The sequence below is a fragment of the Trichechus manatus genome, unplaced genomic scaffold (assembly GCF_000243295.1).
Source record: "Trichechus manatus latirostris isolate Lorelei unplaced genomic scaffold, TriManLat1.0 scaffold00056, whole genome shotgun sequence".
Lineage (NCBI taxonomy): Eukaryota > Metazoa > Chordata > Mammalia > Sirenia > Trichechidae > Trichechus > Trichechus manatus.
Genome location: NW_004443992.1, coordinates 10,115,047 through 10,136,847, shown reverse-complemented (window position 1 = coordinate 10,136,847; position 21,801 = coordinate 10,115,047). Strand labels below are relative to the sequence as shown.

Here is a 21,801-nt window from a genome sequence, read left to right as displayed (position 1 = left end):
AACTCATTCTATTAAGCCAGCATAACCCTAATACAAAAGCCAGGCAAGGACACCACTAAAAAAGAAAACTACAGATCAATATCCCTCATGAATAGAAATGCAAAAATTCTCAACAAAATCCTAGCCAATAAAATACAAAAGTATATCAAAAAAATAATACATCACAACCAACTGGGATTCATACCAGGCATGCAAGGTTGGTCCAACATTAGCAAATCAATCTATGTAATCCATCACATATATAAAACAAAGGAAAAGAATCACATGATCATTATCAATCAGTGCAGAAAAGGCATTTGATAAAGTCCAACACTCATTCCTGATAAACACTTTCAGCAAGGGAATAGAAGAGAAATTCCTCAATATAATAAAGGGAATTTATACAAAACCAACAGTCTACATTATCCTCCATGGAGAGAATCTGAAAGCATTCCCCCTGAGAACGGGAACCAGACAAGGATGCTCTTTATTACCACTCTCATTCAACATTGTACTGGAAGTCCTAGCAAAAGCAATAAGGCAAGAAAAGGAAATAAAGGCCATCCACACTGGTAAGGAAGAAGTAAAACTATCCTTATTCTCAGATGATATGACTCTATACATAGAAAATCCTAAGGGCTGCAGAAGAAAATTATTGGAACTAACAGAATATTTCAGCAAAGTATCCGGATACAAGATTAACACACAAAAATCAGGTGGATTCCTCTACATCAACAAAGAGAATTGTGAAAAGGAAATCAGTAAAACAATATCATTTATAATAATCCCCCAAAAGATAAAATACTTAGGAATAGATCTAACCAGGGACATAAAAGACTTATACAAAGAAAACTACAAAACACTACTGCAAGAAACCAAGAGATCTACATAAATGGAAAAACATACCATGCTCTTGGATAGGAAGACTTAACACTGTGAAAATGTCAATACTACCCAAAGCGATACATAGACACAATGCAATCCCAATCTAAATCCCAACAGCATTCTTCACTGAGATGGAAAAACTAATCACTAGCTTTATATGGAAGGGAAAGAGGCCCCAAGTAAGTAAAGCTTTATTAGAAAAGAATAAGGTAGGAGGCCTCACACTACCTGATATCAGAACCTACTATACAGTCATGGCAGTCGAAACAGTCTGGTACTGGTACAACAACAGACACATAGACCAATGGAACAGAATTGAGAACCCAGATGTAAATCCATTTACCTATGGACAGCTGATTTTCAACAAAGGACCAAACGTCACTGAATGGGGAAGAGACCGTCTTTCCAACAAATGGTGCTGGCAAAATTGGTATCTAACTGTAGAAAAATAAAACAGGATCCATACTTCACACCATACATAAAAACTAACACAAAATGGATCAAAGACCTAAATATAGAATCTAAAACTATAAAGATCATGGAGGAAAAATTAGGGACAATACTAGGGGCCCCAATACATGTCATACATAGATTACCAATTATAACTAAAAATGCACACATAGAAGAAAATGAACTAGATAAATGGGACCTCCTAAAATTTAAATACTTATACTCAACAAAAGACTTCTCCAAAAGAGTGAAAAGAGAAACTACAGATTGGGGGAAAAAAAAAATTGGCTATGACATATTCAACAAAGTTCTAATCTCTAAAATTTACAGAAAAGAACACTGCAACAAAAAAAAGACAAATAATCCAATTTTAAAAAATGGGCAAAGGAAATGAACAGACACTTCATCAAAGAAGACATTCAGGCAGGCTGTTAATAAACATATGAAGAAGTGCTCATGATCACTAGCAATTAGAGAAATGCAAATCAAAACCACAATGAGATATCATCTCACCCCTACATTACTGGCACTAATCAAAAAAACAGAAAATAACAAATGTTGGCAAGGATGTGGGGTGACTGCAACTCTTATACATTGCTGGTGGGAATGTAAAATGGTACAACCACTATGGAAAACGGTATGGTGCTTCCTCAAAAAGCTAGAAATAGAAATACCATATGATCCAGCAATCCCACTCCTAGATATACACCCTGAAGAAATAAGAGCTGTGACACAGACACATGCACACCCATGTTCACTGCAGCATTATTCACAATAGTAAAAAGGTGGAAGCAACCTAAGTGCCCATCAATAGATGAATGGATTAACAAACTTTTTACATACACACAATAGAATACTACCCAACGATAAAGAAAAATGACGAATCTTACAACACGGATGAAGCTGGAGGGTATTATGCTAAGTGAAAGAAGTCAATTACGGGAAGATAAACGTTGTATAAGACCGCTTTTATAAAGTAACAACAAAAGGTTTACACACAGAAAAAAAAAAAAAAACTCTTTGATGATTACCAGGGATGGGAGGGGAAGGGAGGGAGAGTAGAACCGCCCCATTGGGTTTCCAAGGAGTGGCTGGTGGGTTTGAACTGCCGACCTTTTGGTTAGCAGCCAACCTCTTAACTGCTGTGGACACGAGTTAATACTGGTGAAGGGAAAGGTAAAATATAATATGAAGGAAGTCAGCACAACATGTCCAAGGCAAGAGAGGACACTGAGAGGAACGCAGGAATAAAGGACAACTATGGTAACTAAGGAAACCCTGGTGGCATAGTGGTTAAGAGCTACAGCTGCTAACCAAAAGGTCAGCAATTTGAATCCACCAGGTGCTCCCTGGAAACCCTATGGGACAGTTCTACTCTGTCCCATAGGGTTACTATGAGTCAGAATCGACTCAAGGGCAATGGGTTCTTTTTTATAAGGTAACTACTGTAGCACAGACAATCCTGCAACAATAGTATCAACAAACAATAATCTAAAAATTGATACACTGATAGATAAATATGCCAAGAGTGAAGGAGGGGGAAAGGGAACACACCCACCAACAGATACAGATTCGGAAGTGGAAATTTCTAAATACATGACTGTAGGTGCTCCTCGTATTAATACAGACAATAGAGCACGCAAGTGGCACAGTCGGGGAAACCTCTTAGACATAACTAAACACCTCATGGGATTAAGTTCCCAGGCCCAAAGTCAAGGGACTATAGACTCAGGGGACATCTGCCTCAATTGGCACAACATACTTCTTAAAGAAAATATTCTATATCCTGCTTTGTCTTAAAAGCTTGCGAGCACCCATCTAAGACACTACTATCAGTCTCTTCCAGTCCAGAGCAAAGGAGAGGGAAAAATACTAAAGACCCAAGGGATCAATCAGTCCAAAGGACCACATAAGCCATAGCCTACAGGACCCCAAGACCAGAAGAACTAGATGGTGCCTGGCTACCACTACCGATTGCTCTGACTGGGATTACAATAGAGGGTCCCAGATAGAGCAGGAGAAAAATGTAGAACAAATGATCAAATTCACAAAAAAGACCAGATTTACTGGTCTGACAGAGACTGGAGGAACCCCCGAGACTGTAGCCCCTGGACACCCTTCTAACTCAGACTTGAAGCTACTCTTGAAGTTCACCTTTCAGCTAAAGATTAGGCAGGATCTATAGGACGAGCAATAACACACGTGAGAAATGTGCTTCTTAGATCAATCAAGTATACGAGATCAAATGGGCAACATCTGCCCAGGAACAAAGACAAGAAGGTGGGAGGGGACAGGAAAACTGAACGAATGGACATGGTGAACCCAGGGGGGACAGGGAAAGGGGAAGAGTGCTGACAAAATGAGAGACTGCAGCCAATGCCATAAAACAGTTTGTGTATAAATTTTTGAATGAGAAACTAATCTGCTCTGTAAACTTTCACCTAAATCACAATTAAAAAAAAAAAGTTAAAAACTCCTGCAAGAGCATCTGATCAATGTGATAAAAATGGTTTATAAAAGGTTTAGAGGTAGCACAATGGAATGAAGAACACCTCCAGTGGCATGGAGGAGGGAGAGTTTAGGTAGGAAAAAGGCTTTCCAAAGCTAGTAATATCTGAACTGGAATGAGAAAGAACGAGTAAACAGCAGACATCGGTGGAGGGTGGAAAAGTGTGTTCCAAATCAACAATGTTTCAGGAGGGCTAATTTTATTGATTAATAGTGAATACTACCCATGGATATCCTAGCTTTGGGAAATACAAATAAAAAATTTTAAGAACAAAGAAAGCACATCATTTAAATTATGTTTTACTTGTTTACTATTCTTTCTTGAATATAATGGAAACTCAATTAAGTCAAGCACTTTTAGTGCCACTAATGTATGTGCATATATTACTAACAGGAAAAGCAAACACCCGTCTGTTTTTACCATCTGAGAGTAGGGTTTTCAATTCCTTAAAGAGGCTGGGAAGTTGAGGTTATGTTTCTATAATTAAATAATGCTTGAATTTTCCTTTGAAGATAGAATTATAGAGATAACTTTCACTCCTCTATTAGAAAAAAAGAAGGCTAGTCAATTTTTACACACAACTCCCAAATGAGTTAATTAAAAATTAACTTATTTAATTGATACAGGCTATCTTGTTAAAACTGACTTAAGACGTGTGGCTGCTAATGGATTTTGGAGCTGAAACTTCACATTTCTGAAATACAAAGAAACTTCCTGACTTTGATGAAGTTCTTGATCTGGAAAACATTTTTTTCTAATGACAGGAATCTAAAAAAAGTTGAACTTCCCTACAGCTTTCATGAAAACAGACCTATGACACATTTCACACCAAATAACATAAACACTAATAACCTAACCCAGATCAAGAAACAGAACATTAACAGCAAGAAGCCCCAAAACACTGTTGTGCCCTCTTCTAGTCAAGAGTAATTACTCCCCTGAGCTCTAACATTTAACGTCTAGCAGCATAAACTACCTAAGATCCACGTTATACACCCCAGACTTATGTGACCTGCATTTACACTAATAGAAGCTGCAAGTACTAACATTACTTCAAAGCATTCTTCAACTTAAGAATCATTCATACAAGGGGAATTAAAACCTCAGAACTGGTTTTAAAATTTTATTTTTCCTTAAGCAGTTATTTCAAAAGGATTGTGTCTCAAAGCAGATATAACTGTTAGCTGACTTTCTGGAGAATGGACAGGCTAGATAATTATTATAAGTATTTTCATATTGATGCAAGGAATTCTTTGGTATCTATTTTTAAAGTTTGCTTGATTTTTTTTCTTTTCAATTCAAGCGTAAATTATTGGCAAAGAAAATGGTGGTTCCAAGTTACTTATAATTAGAAAGAAAGGGGGGAGGAAGGAAGAAAAGGAAGGAGAGAAGAAAAGTCATAAGTCATGTTATATTAAAAAAAAATACCTCTATACTGTGAAGGGTCTTTAATATCTAGGAACCTAAAGTACAAAGAGTTCACTCGTTGGGATCAGAAAACAGCATATTTAACTTCATTAAAAAGGACTTACTAGGTGCAGGTGGCATGGCTATGGTATGTACTGTATCAAAAAGAATATACAGAATACAAAGAGATAGAAGTGCAAAATTTAGGCCTTCTTGGCCTAAATCCAACTATCTATTTGCTTTCAGGTAAACAGATAACCTTTCTAGAAACCAGAGTTACCCCATCCCCCATTCCATCCCAGCCCACTCCACCTCACCCCCTAGTTCAGGTCAGAATTACTACTTTAATCCAAAAGTAAGACTTTAGAGAGAAAAGTGTTCTTTAAAGAATGACTGCGCAAGCTAAAATTTTTAATTAGAATCAAAAATCTACCTCTGCTTTAATGCTAGTGTGTCCAGTGGTTTTTGCTCTAATTTTGACACAGTTAGTGAAAAAAGAGACCAAATATTTTAAACTTTAAGCAAGTTGTTTTATTGAAAGAAGGTTAAAATTACCTCTAAGAAATTCACTCTTGAGTCACTGCTGTTAATTTGTTTTTGAAACTTAATTAAAATGTTTAAAAATAAATAGGTTTTTGTGTACTTCACAACTTTTATAATAGCAAAATTTGTAATAAACTATGCGCATAAAAAACAATGTTTTACCTTCTATTAACAGATGAATGTGCCATAAAACATGTAATGTGTTAAGAGTTTATCTTATGTTTCTTTTACTGATCAATCGCCGTATCTAGCCATTAATATATACACACACACATATCTGTCCTTTCTTCCCTCCCTTCAGACACAAATAACGTACTAGTATATAGCTCAGATATTAAGGTCTGAGAAATTTCCCAAATGTAATCATTTAAGGCAGATACCACAGGACATCAACCTACAAACAAATATCCACTCAAAGTCATTTCTAACGGGAAATTCAACGATTATTGGTGATGGTTGCACAACAATGATTAACGTAATTGACAGCACTAAATTGTACACTTGAGAAATGTTGAACTGGCAAATGTGGTTACACAGGCAGTCCCTGGGTTATGAACAAGATCCAGTCCTAAGTCTGTCTTTAAGTTGAATTGGTAGGTAAGTCGGAACAGGTACATATGGTTCTTACTTGGCATGAGTTAGTCAAATGTTTGTCTTAGTATATAGCATATTTTTTACCTTTCTATGCACATAAACACTTAAAAACACTTCCAAACCACGCAGTGTTTTCGTGAATGTCATAAAGTAGTGCAAGCATTCACTACTATGAGCCATTGTATGTATTTAACTCAAATTTTTAATATAATAGGCTTTATGACAGTCCAGTCTTAAGTATAAGTTGTCCATAAATTGGAAGTTACTAACCCAGGGACTGCCTGTATATATTTTTACAACAATAAAAAAAACTAAAACAACAACAGCAACAAAGTGATTTCTAAAAATTTCAATTTGTTTTTGAGCCAATCAAACATTTCTCTGTACTTAGGCAAATCCTGCAGACAACACAACCTTGTTTGCTGAAAGCGAAGAGGACTTGAAGCACTTACTGATGAAGATCAAAGACCACAGCCTGCAGCATGGATTACACTTCAACATAAAGCAAACAAAAATCCTCACAACCGACCAATAGGCAACATCATGATAAACAGAAAACACTGAAGTTGTCAAGGATTTCATTTCACTTCATCCACAATCAACGTCCGTGGAAGCAGCAGTCAAGAACTCAAACGACACACTGCATTGGGCAAATCCGCTGCAAAACACCTCTTTAAAATCTTAGAAAGCAAAGATGTCACTTTGATAACTAAGGAGTGCCTGACCTAAGCCATTGTCTTTTCAATCACTTCATATGCATGCAAAAGCTGGACAATGAAAAAGGAAGACCAAAGGAGAACTGATGCATTTGAATTGTGGGGTTGGCAAAGAATACTGACTATACCACAACTGCCAAAAGAATGAACAAATCTGTCTTAGAAGTAGAGCCAGAATGCTCATTAGAAGCGAAGGTGGGGAGACTTTGTCTTGCTTACTCTGGACATGTTATCAGGAGGGACCAATCGCTGGAGAAGAACATCATGCTTGGTAAAGTGGAGGGTCAGTGAAAAAAGAGGAAGACCCTCAACGAGATGGACTGAAACAGTGGCTGCAACAATGGGCCCAAACATACCAGGACCAAGCAACGTTTTGTTCCGTTATACATAGAGTCGCTATGACTCAGAATCTAACAACAACAGGAACAGTCAAATCCTACCTGCCAATGAGTAAACCAACAAACCCAACTCCAAAAAGGTCCATTTGGACCAAGTGATTTTTACTTAGCAGAATGACCTGGCCCCATTTCTTAAGAACTCATGGAAAGATCAAAGCCAGCATTTTCAAATTGAGCATAAAAATCATATTGTTAAAAATGCAGAATCCACGTGCTAGTTCCATGTTTACTGATTTATTAGGCCTGGGATGGGGCCTGGAGATCTGTAGTTTTAACTTATACCCCAGGTAATTATGATGTAAGGAGTCCACAGAACAAATCTGGAGAAATACTGGCTAAAACTCTCAGCCGGCACCAGTCAAAACTTATACACAGACATGGTGAAAAAACTGAAATCAACATTTGCTAAAACAAAGTTTTCAATTACTGTCATAGAAGCAGATGGGAGACTGACAGCTGGTGTTCCCTAGTAGAGAAGTTGAAAGGATTCAGTAACAATGCTCTTTGTGTGGCAAGACTATTCAGAATTCAGGTTAAAGGAAGCACTGACAGGACGAGCCACGTAAGAGGAACAAGAGGATGCCACATTATTCTGAGTTGTTCATGATAAAGAGGGAGAAGACAAATTGTGTGTATCGGAGGAGGATGGACAATCTCCACACTCTCTTTTACGTTTCAGTGAGAAAAGGCCAGAAGGGGAGCTTTTGGACTTACAGCAGTAGTGACACTGGAGGGTCAGGACTAAGTACTATCATTACATCCCAAATAATATTCATCACCTAGTTTGCTCAGTCTCATACCTACCTCAAATCCTGTAGCCACCACTTGTAAAGCAACAAGACATAACTACTTGAAACACAAGGCTGCATACTTTCTCGGTGAATTACAAGCTTAAAATGGGAGTTGCTGATTATTAGTACCAGCTAACAGAAGTACGTGAGTTTAGGAGATTGCATACCAACAGCACCAGTTACTATCAGTCTCATATTTTGCTTCTTACAATATCTTCATCAAAGTAAAAGAATTCGGTCCCTGAATTGGCGGACTAACAAAAAAAAAAAAAAAAAACAACTTTCAGCTTATCCGAAAATTCTAATACAAGTTGGGGTGGGGGGCATACTTACGAGCATTCCTCAAAGACTTTGACCCTTTCACAACCCTCAGGAGGTTCCCTTTTGAACATATAACTGTTGTTAGGTTTTGGTGAAGTTGCATATTTGGGCAAAGGAGAATTGTTCCCATTTTCTGAAAGAAATGACACGTTGCATTATTAAGAAATACTACTACATAAATATATAATCATACTGTACTGCAATTGTTCCTGACCTCCTTCCACACCGTAAACTACCTGAGGGTAGAAACAGTGTTTTATTCATCTTCATCTCCCTAATACCTACCACAACTCCTGATTTACTAAAAAGGACCTAATTCATGTTTATTCAGTAAATGCATAAAATAATAAAGGATTTTTATTTCTTCTTCATTTACAATTACCATAGCCTATGCCTGTATCATTTAATCCTGCAGTGTTGAGTACTCATCTAATTGGCTGCGTTCTTTCTATTCTGCGCACAGAACATAGTCTCAAACACCACTTCCATTTTTCCCAGTACAAGTATCTGAAACGGTTCTTCATTGTTGCTTATCATAAATCCTGGTCTGCTATTCAGAATTTCTCAGTTTGATTTCTCCGTTCCTCTGCTTACAATCTCTGCTCTGGATAGGCATAAACATATGCATACTGTACGCTAAAGAATTCCCTTTGTCTGTGAAATTCCCCTTACCTAAAAGGTTCTTCTCTGTTAATTTTCCAAAACTTTCTTCAACGTTTAACTCAAAATTTTTAAAATCTTTCCAACCAAATTAACTCTATTAAAGAGAATACTTCTTTATTCTGATACTCCTGTCCAATGCGGATGTCCTCAATTTATACTATATAAACTTAAAATTCTTGATGTATTATATATAACTGTTCTAAATTTTTCACCTGTGTCAGCCAAACTACAGAATTCTTGATGGCAGTAGCACTGTGGTCCTGTTTACTTACAACAGAAATCCATAGGAGCCAACCAGCCACCAGTCTCTTAAAATCAAATATAGCAGAACACAACATTTACAGAGTTCCTACATGTTACTGATATAAAAGTAGAAATAAGGGGCCAGATTTTAATAGCCATGTTTTACCTGACCTAGCGAAAAAAAAAAAAAAAAAAAAAGAAGTCCAAATAACAACAGTCTGTAACTGTCCATAGTTTGAAGTGACTTCTTCAGTGAATTTTATGTCCTCTGCACTTGCTACAGTCTCACTGGTTTAGGTAATTAGTAGTAATCGTCAATCATAACAATGAAATGTTTTAGGACATTCAATACACTGCATGTGGTAGGTTCTAAATAAATGACTACTGAACTGAGATATAGAATTTACATATAAATTTTCAAATTATTGCTCTCAAGTATACACAGTAACTAGAAGTGAGCCAACAGCATATTTTCCTGATATAGACAGATTCAAAAAGTTTTAAAGATACAAATATTTTTAATTAATATACAAACTACTTATGTCTCCAGGCTATATTTTTAACTAGCATAAATAGTTTTGTACACATAGTACAAATAGCCATCTCAACTTTTTACTCTAGACTTGCCTTAAATACTCATTTTGCATTGAGATAAATTAGTTTAATCCTTGTTAAATTATCACAAATATAAACCCTAAAAACACTAACTTGAAAGCTTTGCATTCAGCTATGAAGTATTAAGGTAGTAAAAACAGATGACTTGTATGGTGCCAGAGAACAAAGCGCTTTTTAGGACAAATGTTTATCTTATTTATACCAAAAAGAATATGTTTTCTCACTAATAAGGAACAAGTGCTAAAAAAAAAAACAAAAAAAAAAGTACAAACAAAAGTCCATAAACCACTCAATCAAACCACTGCCTGAACACTGCAATAAAACCTACTGTTTTGGGCTCCAATTTTTTTAATCTATGTTTTCAGCATGTCACAAAGCAAATACTTTAGTAGCCTCAAGTGTATGTGTTCTGCAAGAAAATGAACAGAAAGAATGATAAAATGGGTGGTATTCACCATCATCTAGCCACAAATTCCTCCGGCATTGTACCTTTATCCCTAGGATCAACAAGCAGGTCATCAGCTGAACAAGGACTCTCCTCGCTACCTTCATTGGAGATGGTGAGGAACGAGGTAGGGGACACAGACTGCGAGCGGCTGCTGTTGTTGCTCCCCCTGTCTGCCCCGCCAGGTGTCTGCGTGTCGATGCTGCGTGTGCTGCTACTTCTCTGCACGAGGGGGGGAGGTGCACGGTGGCCATCTGGAATATCCTGTGGCTGTTAAAGAGTTTTTAAAATATACACATATTTATCATTAATTTTGAAATTCACCCAGAAATGTACCCAATAACTTTCACTGTAGTCTCAGAGAGTCACAAATCAGAAGTCCCCTTCTACTTATTAGGCGATCGAGAGAAAAGCTTTTGTGCTGCTCTGTTAGTGACATTCCTGTCTATTCTGACACCCCCACTGGACACTGAGCAGCCTGAGGTAGGACACTGTCTTCCCAGGACCTGGCATGTAGGAAGTGGCCAATGTCTATTGAATGAATGAACTGGCTGAATTACTTATCATGTACTTAATGCTATTTTTAAAATTATATAGGAACGCCATGTAAAAGAGGAGAAAACTAAGTGTGACGCTAGGCTCCACATTAGTGGGAAAGAAAGGTTTTCATTGTGTGAACTAGTGATACTTAATGACAGGCCCTTGATACTCTTTCTTCCTGCTTACTTCCCCCGGAAGGGTTTTTCAGTGAAACCTTCCTAAATGAAGGAAAGTTTAATCACAGCAATGCTAATTACAGAGGAAATCAAGGAGACACTCATTTAGTCTCCTTGTGGCTCATTTAGCAGAGAAACTCAGCTCTCCAAAGACCCTTGGTTCATTTACCTTTATTACGTCAGGGGAAGTTTCCCTACTATGTAGTTTGGGGAAGGAGAGATGTGGGGAAGTGTGTTTTCTCTAAGCTAAACCAACTTTTTATCTTAAGAGAAGAGGATCCTAACCATCAATAAAATGTAACTTCAAACTCAATTCCTCTTTCATTAAAGAATGGAGGCTTAGATAATATTCTGTGACATGGTTTTAAAATCTAAACAGTAATTTTTCTCACTGTGGCTTACATATGAACCATTCTTATGTGTAGTCTAGTTGGTAGAAAGGGTAAGTACGAGATGGTTTCTAACTACCGTTCATGATGATATAGCCTAGCATGCCAACCAAATAGTAACTGGCTACCAAACAATAAACATGTAGAATCATGTAACCCCCACTCACCCAAAAATTAGTAAGCTAAACTTTTATTATGTGAAGTTATAGCAAGTGAGAAATGTATCATCACCTGTCTAGTGATTTTAAAATACATATAAATAAAAAGTTTCTGTTCAAGGATTCAAATTTAAGTCAGAGCAGTTGCCTCTATGAGGTGAAAAGAAATAAAAACTTTTCATTCACTTGCCAAGTTCAAAGTTTTTCAAAAGAGACAAATTTTCATTCTCTCTCAATGAGAAGGAAGAAACCTAATATGGAAAACAAAATTCTGAGTATTTTAATGATTATAAGAGTTCATGTATAAAATTTATTTTAAGATACAAAATTACTTACTATAAGTTGCTCTTCCTTTTCCCCAGTCTCTTTAATTATTATTTCAATCTCCTGATTCAGTCCTTCCACACTATTCCGGAACCGGGAGCCTGTTGATTTGGTGATGGGAATGACTGGAATAAGTGCACTCTTTGGAACAGGAGTCTTAAAAAAAGAGATAAAGAGGGGAGAAGAGAGGTTTAACATGACATTTTTATTCTCTAGATTGAAGTATACCTCCAGTTGACATAAGTAACTCATAAATAAATCAAAATAAAGTTTATAGGCTTCATAAAATGTGTGAGTTACCAAGCTTGCTGCACAGTGCATATAAAATAAACTTAAAGCCAAAACCCCAATGATCATGGTAGGATTTCAAAAGTTTATTCACATCTGTGAGGGACTGGAAAGGGACTAAGGACAAAGGAAAATACTAGAAGAATGTCAACCTTGGAAATTATTTTATGATCATAACAGGTCAGATTTCAGAACATAACTTTAAAGCCCCCAGTGCCACAATTATCTATATTCCAGGAAAGAAATAAAAAAGTTATTTACCAAAAAGGAAAGAAAAATATTTTGGTTGGGAAAAATTACTTGCATGTATATATATATATATAGCAGAAAGACTGCAGAAATGAAATTTCACTTGCATGTGAAATTTAATTGTTTATACTTTCATTGTAATGGTTTTAATAAGTTTTGTTTAGGAAAGGAAGTGATACAATTCATTTTCCTTCTTTTTCCAAAGCCTATGACTATTTTATTTTTTATTTAAAATCTTTTCTCCAGTAAAATATTACTTTTGAAAAGAAATAACTGATTACATAGTTGAATACTTGGTTTCCTGATAAGATGCTCAAAATAAAACATGAAACAAACATTACAGATGTATCTGCCAAAATTCATAACAATAGTGTGCCAGAAGATCATCTTGTGTATTTTCCTGTTGTCTGGAAAACATATGTGACTAACCCATTCCTCATTTAGGGAGGTTTCCTGGAAACACTTCTCTTTCTGGGGGAGGTGGGCAAGGAGAGAAAATTAGCAGAACCTCTAGTCAAATATCACTACTTTCATTCAATGGACAGGAGCGATAACCTTGTCCTCTAATACAGAACCTCGTGTTAAACCTGTATTTCTGCACTTTTACTCCTGCTCACATTTATAATTAAAAAAAAAAAAATTATGCGTAATATAACAATAATCCTATGAAAAGGCTAGAAATTTATGAGAAATGTGAGACAAGGGGAAGCTTCAATCTGGAGTGCTAAGGCAGCACTTCTTCACTGCTCAGTTATGGTTGGGCACCTGAGTCTCAGTTTTCTCATATGGAATAGGAAGCACTACAACCTACCTCACGGAGAAGTTGTGAGAAGGAAATGGAAGGACAGCTGGCACACTACCTGGCCCGTAATGGATGGATGCTTAGCAAACAGTCTGTCTTAGTTATTGTCTTATTTATCTAGTGTTGTTATAATGGAAATACCACAAGTGGATGGCTTTAACAAAGAGAAATATATTTTCTCACAGTCTAGGAAGCCAGAAGAGCAAATTCAGGGTGCTAGCTCCAGGGGAAGGCTTTCTCTGTCTATTCTGGAAAAAGGTCCTTGTCATCAATCTTTCCCTGGTCTAGGAGCTTCTCCACACAGGAACCCTGGGTCCAAAGGACACGCTCTGCTCCTGACACTATTTTCTTGGCAGTATGAGGTTCCCCTGTCTCTCTGCTAGCTTCTCTTTTTTATATGTCAAAAGAGATTGACTTAAAGACACAACCTAATCTTGTAGACTGAGTCCTGCCTCATTAACGTAAGTGCTTCTAAGCATGCTCCATTAACATCATAGAGATAGGATTTACAACACATAGGAAAATCACATCAGATGACAAAATGGTGGACAATCACACAATACTGGGAATCATGGCCTACGCAAGTTGACAGGTATTTTTGAGGGACACAATTCAATCCATGACAGTTATCTAGTGCTGCTATCACAGAAATACCAAAAGTAGATGGCTTTAAAAAACAGAAATTTATTTTCTCACAGTTTAGGAGGTTAGAAGTCTGAATTAAGGGTGCCAGATCTAGGCGAAAGCTTTCTCTGTCAGCTCTGGAGGAAGGTCCTTGACTCTTCTGAGCTTCTGCTCCTGGGCAGTATTCACGTGGCTTGGCATCCTTCTTCCTTCATCTCTCCTAGCTCACTCTCTTGCTTAATCTCTTTCATATCTCAGAAAAGACTGACTCAAGATACACCCTACACTAATCCTACTTCATTAACATAACAAAGATAACCCACTCCCAAATGGGATTATAACCACAGGCGCAGAGATTAGGATTTACAACACATTTTTTGGAGTGTAAAAAGGGTGTACCAGGGGCTTCTGACCTCCTCATCTAACTTCACAAAAGGGAAAGGAGAATAAAAATCAACAGCCCAAGACCGATTCCTATGAGGTGAAGGTCAGACACACCTCCTCTCTCCAACCTTTTTACCAATTCTGACAGCAATTGTACCTCCCACGGTACTCTGTACTTCTCTACCGGGTTCAATAACGTGTTACAACGGCCACACAGAAATCACAGACCATACTCACAGTTAAGGGGTTTATTAGGGAAGTAACTGGTTACAATTCAGGTTCAAGAATGCTCAGGATTCAGTTCTTTGATCAGACAGCCCCTTCTCAGCAGTACACACAGGCATGCCTCTCTCTGGCCCTTGGCCCTAGGCCTGGCCTCTGCCCTGCTCTGGCAAGTGTCACAAAGCTCTTCCAGCTCTGCTGATAAGAACCCAGAAGAACCCTACTCCACCAGTAAGCCTCAGCCCAAAGGCATTCAGCTCTAGCTCTGTGAGTCGGCAAACCTAGTTCCACCAAGTACCTGGATGTACCCTACTCTGCCAGTGAGCCTCCTGCATGAAGGCACTCAGCTTTCTCGCTTCCTGGGCCTGGGAGCCCAGTGCACTGTCTCCTGCCTCTGCTGCTGCCATTTCTCTGCCACTGTTTCTCAGTGTCTTCAGTGTTACAGCTCTCTCTCTTGGTTTCCTAGCTCCAGGAGCTTCTCAGTACAGGGACCTTGGGTCCAAAGGACGCGCTCCACTCCTGGCTCTTCCTTCTTGGTGGTGTTGAGAGCCTCCCTTCCAGCCTAGCAGGATGGCAAAACCGACCAATTCCCTCGTTAGGGTTTGATATACCTTATTTGCATGGTCCCACCCCCACAAGGACGCCATGCACCTTATTTACATTATTAGCAAGCTACCCAATCCTCCTGATGGTCTACAAGCACCTCATTTGGTGGGAGTTACAAAACCATGGCAAGAAAGGCCCTATAAAAGCGATCTGTCACACCGAAGGGGAACACAATTCAATCCGTAACATTCCACCCCTTGGCCCTCAGAAATTCATGTCCTTGCCACATGTAAAACACATTCACCCCATCACATCATCCCAAAAGTCTTAAATTCACTCCAAGTCCACAATCTGATCTTCTGAATCATCTAAATCAAATATAGGTGAGACTTTAGGTGTATTTCATCCTAGGGCAAAATTTCTTTTCATCTGTGAACTGTGAAATCTAGACTACAAGTTATCTGTTTCCAAAGTACAATGGTGAAACAGGCACAAGGTAGAGATTACAAATGAAAAAAATTGGGATAACATGCACCCAGCAAGTCCAAAACCCAGCAGAAATTTATACATTAGCTCTCAAGGCTTGAAAATAATCCTCTGTTCTTTAGGACCATCTGGGCAAGAGGCCCACCCTCCAGACTCTGGGTGTTGGCCATGCTCTCTGGATTCCGGGTAAAAGCCCCTCAGCCCTGGGCTTCAGCTCCGCCTTCTAGGCACTCTGGTATGGCAACTCTACTCCCTCAGCTTTGGGAGGCCCCATTCTCCTAGTCTATCTGAGTGGCAACACCAGCCCCTCAGCCATGGTAGGCCCCATTCTTCTGTCCCTTGGGCATGGTAGCCCCACCCCCTCAGCCTTGGGTAGCAGCCCCATGCCCCAGCACACCTTAACAGCAGCCCCACACTCCGGAACCGAGTTGGCGAAGATCCGGCTCTTTGAAACCTAGGAGGCTGCAGCCCCAACCTTTGAAATCCAGGAGACCGTGTCCCCACCCTTTGAAACCAAGAAGGCCCTGCTTTCCGTGCTCCTTCCAACAGTTCCACTGATCTCTGAGCCGCTCCAGGGATGGTTGTTTTCTTCTCTCGGAGGACAAAAGATGTAGCTCCTTTGGCCAATTTCCTGCCCTTAGAATTCCAAGACGCAGACATCATTCTCCCCTTTCGTTCTTTCTCTGTCCCCTTCAGTCTAAGCTGCTGGGTTTTCTCCTATGGCAGTTGTATAGATTCATCAGTCACAGGCTTTATCTCTTCAACAAAAGACTGTGTAGCCACACCCTTGGTGAACATTCTAGACCACGTCTTTAGTTTGTACAACAGAATTTTCCAAATCTTTTAAGTTGTTTTCATTTTGCACAGTTCATTTTTAAGTCCACTGCTTTCCTCTTGCATTTTATTATAAGTGGCAAGGAGAAACTACATGGCCCCTTTAAGATCTTGCTTAGAAATCTCCTCAGCCAGAAATCCAAGTTCATTACTTACAAGTTCCACCGTCCACCAAACATTTGAACATAATTCAGAAAAGTTCTTTGCCACTGCATAAAAACCATCATCTTTCCTCCGTTGTCCAATCATATGTCCATCATTTTCTTTTAAAGCCTCACTAGAAGCACATTTTACGTCCACATTTCTAGCAACATTCTATTGCCGGTGCCATATGTATTCTCTAAGTCGATGGACTTTCTCTATGGCTTTCCTCACTTCCTTCCGAGCCCTCACCAGAACTGCCTCTGACGTCCATAATTCTACCAACAGTCTCTTCACGGCAATCTAAGCTTTTACTATTAGGCACCTTAAAACTCTTCCAGCCTCTACCCATTACCCAATTCCAAAACCACTTCCAAATTTTAGGTATCTGTTAGAGCAGCACTCTCACTTCTCAGTACCAAAGCTCTTAGGCTGGGTTCTCTAAAGGAGCAAAACCAATGAAGTGTGTGTGTGTATACAGAGAGAGAGAGACTGATTTATTTCCAGGAAATGGCTCATGCAAATGGTCAGACGTCAAGCTGGAGGCTTCTCTTGACTCACATGTAGCAGGGGTTGACGAACCCAAAATCAGCAGGTCAGACAGCAGGATGCTGACTCATGTCTCAAGAACCAGAGGTCAGAGGATGATGAGTTGGGTACAGGATCCAGAGAGTGCGAGATTTGCCAGAACATCTACATATATTGGATGCAGGCCACACCCCGAAGGAAACTCGCCTATCAACTGATTGGCTGCTCACATCAGATCACAAAGTGGAGGATAATTACATAATATCTGCCAAACCACTGAGAATCATGGCCTAGTCAAGTTGACACACAACCTTAAAAATCACACCAACAGACTTGAAAATGGTAATGTGAACAGACACACGTATACCAATGTTCGCCGCAACACTATTTACAGCAGCCAAAAGGTGGAAACAACTCAAATATCCATCAACAGATGAATGGATAAACCAAATGTGGTACATACATACAATGGACAATTACTCATCAATAAAGAGAATGAAGTCCAGATACATACCACAATATGCATAAACCTTGAAAACATTATGTTGACTGAAAGAAGTCAATCACAAAAGGACATATATTGTATGATCTCATAATATGAAGTACCTAGAATAAGATATAGAGATCAGAGTTTAATAGTGGTTAACAGGGGCAGGAGGGAGGGGCTCATAGCGGGTATTATTGTTTAGAAAGCACTGAGTTTTTGTTTATGGTGATGGAAAATTTGGCAAAGGATATTGGTGATGGTTGCACAACATGATTGATGTAACTGATCGCACTGAATTATATACATGAAAAATGTCAAACTGGCAAATGTATTATCTGTATTTTTACAACAATAAAAATAAATCATTTCATAGAAGAAGCACTAGGACCCAGTGCAATGTTGGAGACAGGGAAAAAAAAGCCAATAACACATATGACAACACAAACATATACTTAAATTTCACACAGATAAAAGAAAAGACTATTCTCCCAAAACATCAGGGGTAGCTATGGTCCTTGCTCATCAAGGCTGGCCATTCTGTGTAATATCCTAGAGGGAAGCTCTACCACTTTGTGAACATGGGCAAATTATTTAACCCTGACAGCATCAGCTTCCTTATCTATAAAATGAGAAAAACTGTACTTAAAGAAGTTGTGAGACCACAATGAGATATGAACTCACACCCATCAGGATGGCTATTACCAGAAACACAGAAACAAGTGTTGGTAAGGATATCAAGACATTGGAACCTTCGTACATTGCTAGTGGGAATGTAAAATGATGTAGCCCTATAGAAAAGTTTGGCAGTTCCTCAAAAAGTAAAACACAGAATTACCATATGACTCAGGAATTCCACTCCTAGGTATATACCCCAAAGACTTGAAACAAGGGACTCAAACAGATACTGGTACACCAATGTTCACCACACCGTTATTCACAAAAGCCAAAAAGTGGAAACAACTCAAGTGCCCATTAACAGATGAATGGATAAACAACGTGGTATATTCATATGAAATATTATTCAGCCATAAAGATAAATGAAATTCTGATATAATGCCATGACATGAATGAAGCTTGAAAAAATGCTGGGTGAAATAAGTAGACAAAAAAGAGCAAATATTATATAATTCCACTTATATGGAATATCTAGAATAGGCAAATGCATACAGATCAAAGTTTATTAGTGGTTACCAGGGCCTGGGGGGCAGGAAGGAATATGAGTTATTGCTGAAGGGGCACTGAGTTTCTGTTTGAGGTGATGAAAACTTTTGGAAATGGATAGCGCTGATGGTAGCTCAACATGGTGAGTGTAATTTATGTCACTGAATTGTACACGTAAAAATGGTTAAAATGGTGAACTTTTGTTATATATATTTGACAATAATTTTTTAAAACCATCAACAAAAATTGATGTATTATATGAAATAATATTTATAAAGCTCCCGATCCAGTACTGAACACCTACTAAGTGGTTAACAAAAACTAATTCCCTATGGAATACAAACAATAGACTCAAGTACTATATGAATGCTAAATTTCTTGAAGTTGATAACTTACTGTGGCTATGTACAAGAATATCCCTTTGGAATAAACGCTTAAGTATTTAGGAGTAAAAGCCTATGATGTATGCAACTCACCTTAAAAAAGTTTCAGAAAACACAAACACTCATGAGAGAGAAATTCGAAAACTGTAGGTAAAACATATAAAAGTACCATATCAGATCTGACTTCTATTTCTGAAGTGTTCGTTGTTAATACAAATTAAGTACTTAACTTTAGATTTCCTTCCCTTTAATCCTCTACCTTAATGCTGCAAAACCAATAACTCCCCTGCTTCCCACAAACCCCATCAGCAACCTAGCACTGGTTCATCCTGTGGCAGACTGGTAATAACATGATGGGACAAGAAGAGGAAGGCAAACCCCAAAGGCGAGCCCTCCATACCATTCTTCTAATAACTTGCATCCTCCACCCCAAGCCTAACTCCCAGGTGCTCACTTTGCTATTTTTAACTTCAGTGAAATAATGCCCAAGAGTGTCACTGAAACTGGCTACACCACATGTCTTAGTTATCCAGTGCTGCTATATCAGAAACACCACAAGTGGGTGGTTTTAACAAACAGAAATTTATTTTTTCACAGTTGGGAGGCTAGAAGTCCAAATTCAGGGCACCAGCTCCAGGGGGTTGGCTCTGGGAGAAGGTCCTTGTCTCTTTTCAGCTTCTATTTCTTGGTTTCTTAGAGATCTCATGTGGCATAACATTTAGCTCACCCCAGCTGTGCTTACTTGTTCCTTGCTTAATCTGCTCTTCTAAATCTCAAAAACCAACCCCACCGCTGTTGAGTCGATTCCGACTCATAGGGACCCCTACAGGACAGAGTAGAACTGTCCCTCAGGATTTCCAAAGCTGTAAATCTTTACAGAAGCAGACTGCCACATCTTTCTCCCGCAGAGCAGCTGGTAGATTTGCAGACAAATGCTTTAACCACTGCGCCACCAGAGCTCCCTCACAAAGCCTTTTAAAACTTTCAGATTAGGTATGTACTTGCTTCAGGGATAAGATGGTGGGAGAGCGAAGCTAAGACTACTTTTTGGTCCCTGATGGGTCATGGAAGAAAAGAAACCTTTCTCAAGATAGAAACAACAGAAATAGAGAAGGAAATAATGAGGTGACAGGGAACTGGTCCAGACTAAAAAAGCTGGGGGTTAAAAGAAACCTATGGCTCACTAGTCTGGAGCAGGAGAGCATATTAGAACATTTCTGTCACGCAGTCACCCAGCCTGTGCCTGAACTCTTCCTGTGTCAGGAAATAATGAGGTGACAGCGAACTTAGGTGGAGACTAAGAAAGATCTCAGGAGTTATTAGCACATGTATTACAATTCTTTTTCTACTGAGTGACAAGGTATTCAGTTCTAAATTTGATTTCCTCTTATAATTGTCACAAAACAACAAACATAATAGCTTGCATTAGATTGCATTTTCACACTAATTTCAGCTATGCATTTACTTTATAACTATTACTTTATAGGAATGAGGAAGGAAACCATAAGACAGAAAAAATCTGTCAAGGTTTTTGCAAAATGTTAATCTTCTCGGATTTTAGAACCATAAAAATCTGTTAGTAAGCTTGCTTAAGTGCAGACAGCTTAAGTTTTCTGACTTCATATTGAGAAATGCACATATACAGGAACCTGCTAGAGTAATAACTAACTCTGTACTTCTGGTTTGCTGATGCTTTCCAGAGCCTTTTGAGGTAGCTAAAGAAGTCACAACTTACACATTTAATAAGAAGTTTTTCTCAAATATAATCTACATAGCAGCAAGTATTTATCAATTGTTTAGTCTCCTTAAAACACAGGAAAGAAAGAAAGGAGGGAAGGAGGGAGGGACGAAGGAAGGGAGGAAGGGAGAGAAGAAGGAAGGAAGGAGTCATTGCTTAAGGCCAACACACCAGTTTAAATAAATGAAAGCAAAGGTTCAACTACAATTAATTTAACTAGTAAATAGTTACATAATTAGAAGAAAAACAATCCACCCAAGCTGCTTGGGGAAGATTTCTTCACTAAACATACTGTTTATTGTTCCAGAAATAGAAGAATAAGCCTTTAATTTCACTCCTAACATAAACTACATTCTTAAAAACCTCCCTAGGTTTAAAAAAAATTATTGTACTTAAACTTTTACCCTTCATTTCAAGGGCTCTTAAGGAATTTAATAAAGAAAATATATATATACATATATAAAAATTTCATTTTCTCCTATATCTACACAGGTTTCTGGAAAAAAATTGTTATTTCTAAATATAAAAATGTATATACAAACATAAGTTACCAAACTTCTTTAGACGGCTCTGAAAATAGAAAAGTTCTCCTTGTATGTACTGAGGTAAAATCTCTCTCTCAGAAGATTTGCCCTTTGGAAAAATAAACAAGTGCCTCCTGTTTCTTACGTTTTGATTCTCCTCAAAGCAAAATGCTTCAGTAAATTGCAGTCAGTTAAGGTTTTTAATTAGGGAGCTACCCTTTTTTGTTGTTCCCTATTTATAGACTCTGAGATTATTTC

General features: G+C 38.3%; 1 protein-coding gene across 1 annotated transcript in view; it reads right to left on the bottom strand.

Annotated features, from left to right (window-relative positions):
* FAM117B (family with sequence similarity 117 member B) overlaps positions 1–21,801 on the bottom strand; it is a 94,963-nt gene that overhangs the window by 15,197 nt on the left and 57,965 nt on the right. The window contains exons 5-7 of the mRNA XM_004378238.2: positions 12,159–12,302; positions 10,604–10,829; positions 8,606–8,726 (exon numbers count right to left, since the gene is read on the bottom strand). Of these exons, the coding sequence (XP_004378295.1) occupies positions 8,606–8,726; positions 10,604–10,829; positions 12,159–12,302 (491 nt within the window). The remainder of the gene's footprint in view (positions 1–8,605; positions 8,727–10,603; positions 10,830–12,158; positions 12,303–21,801) is intronic.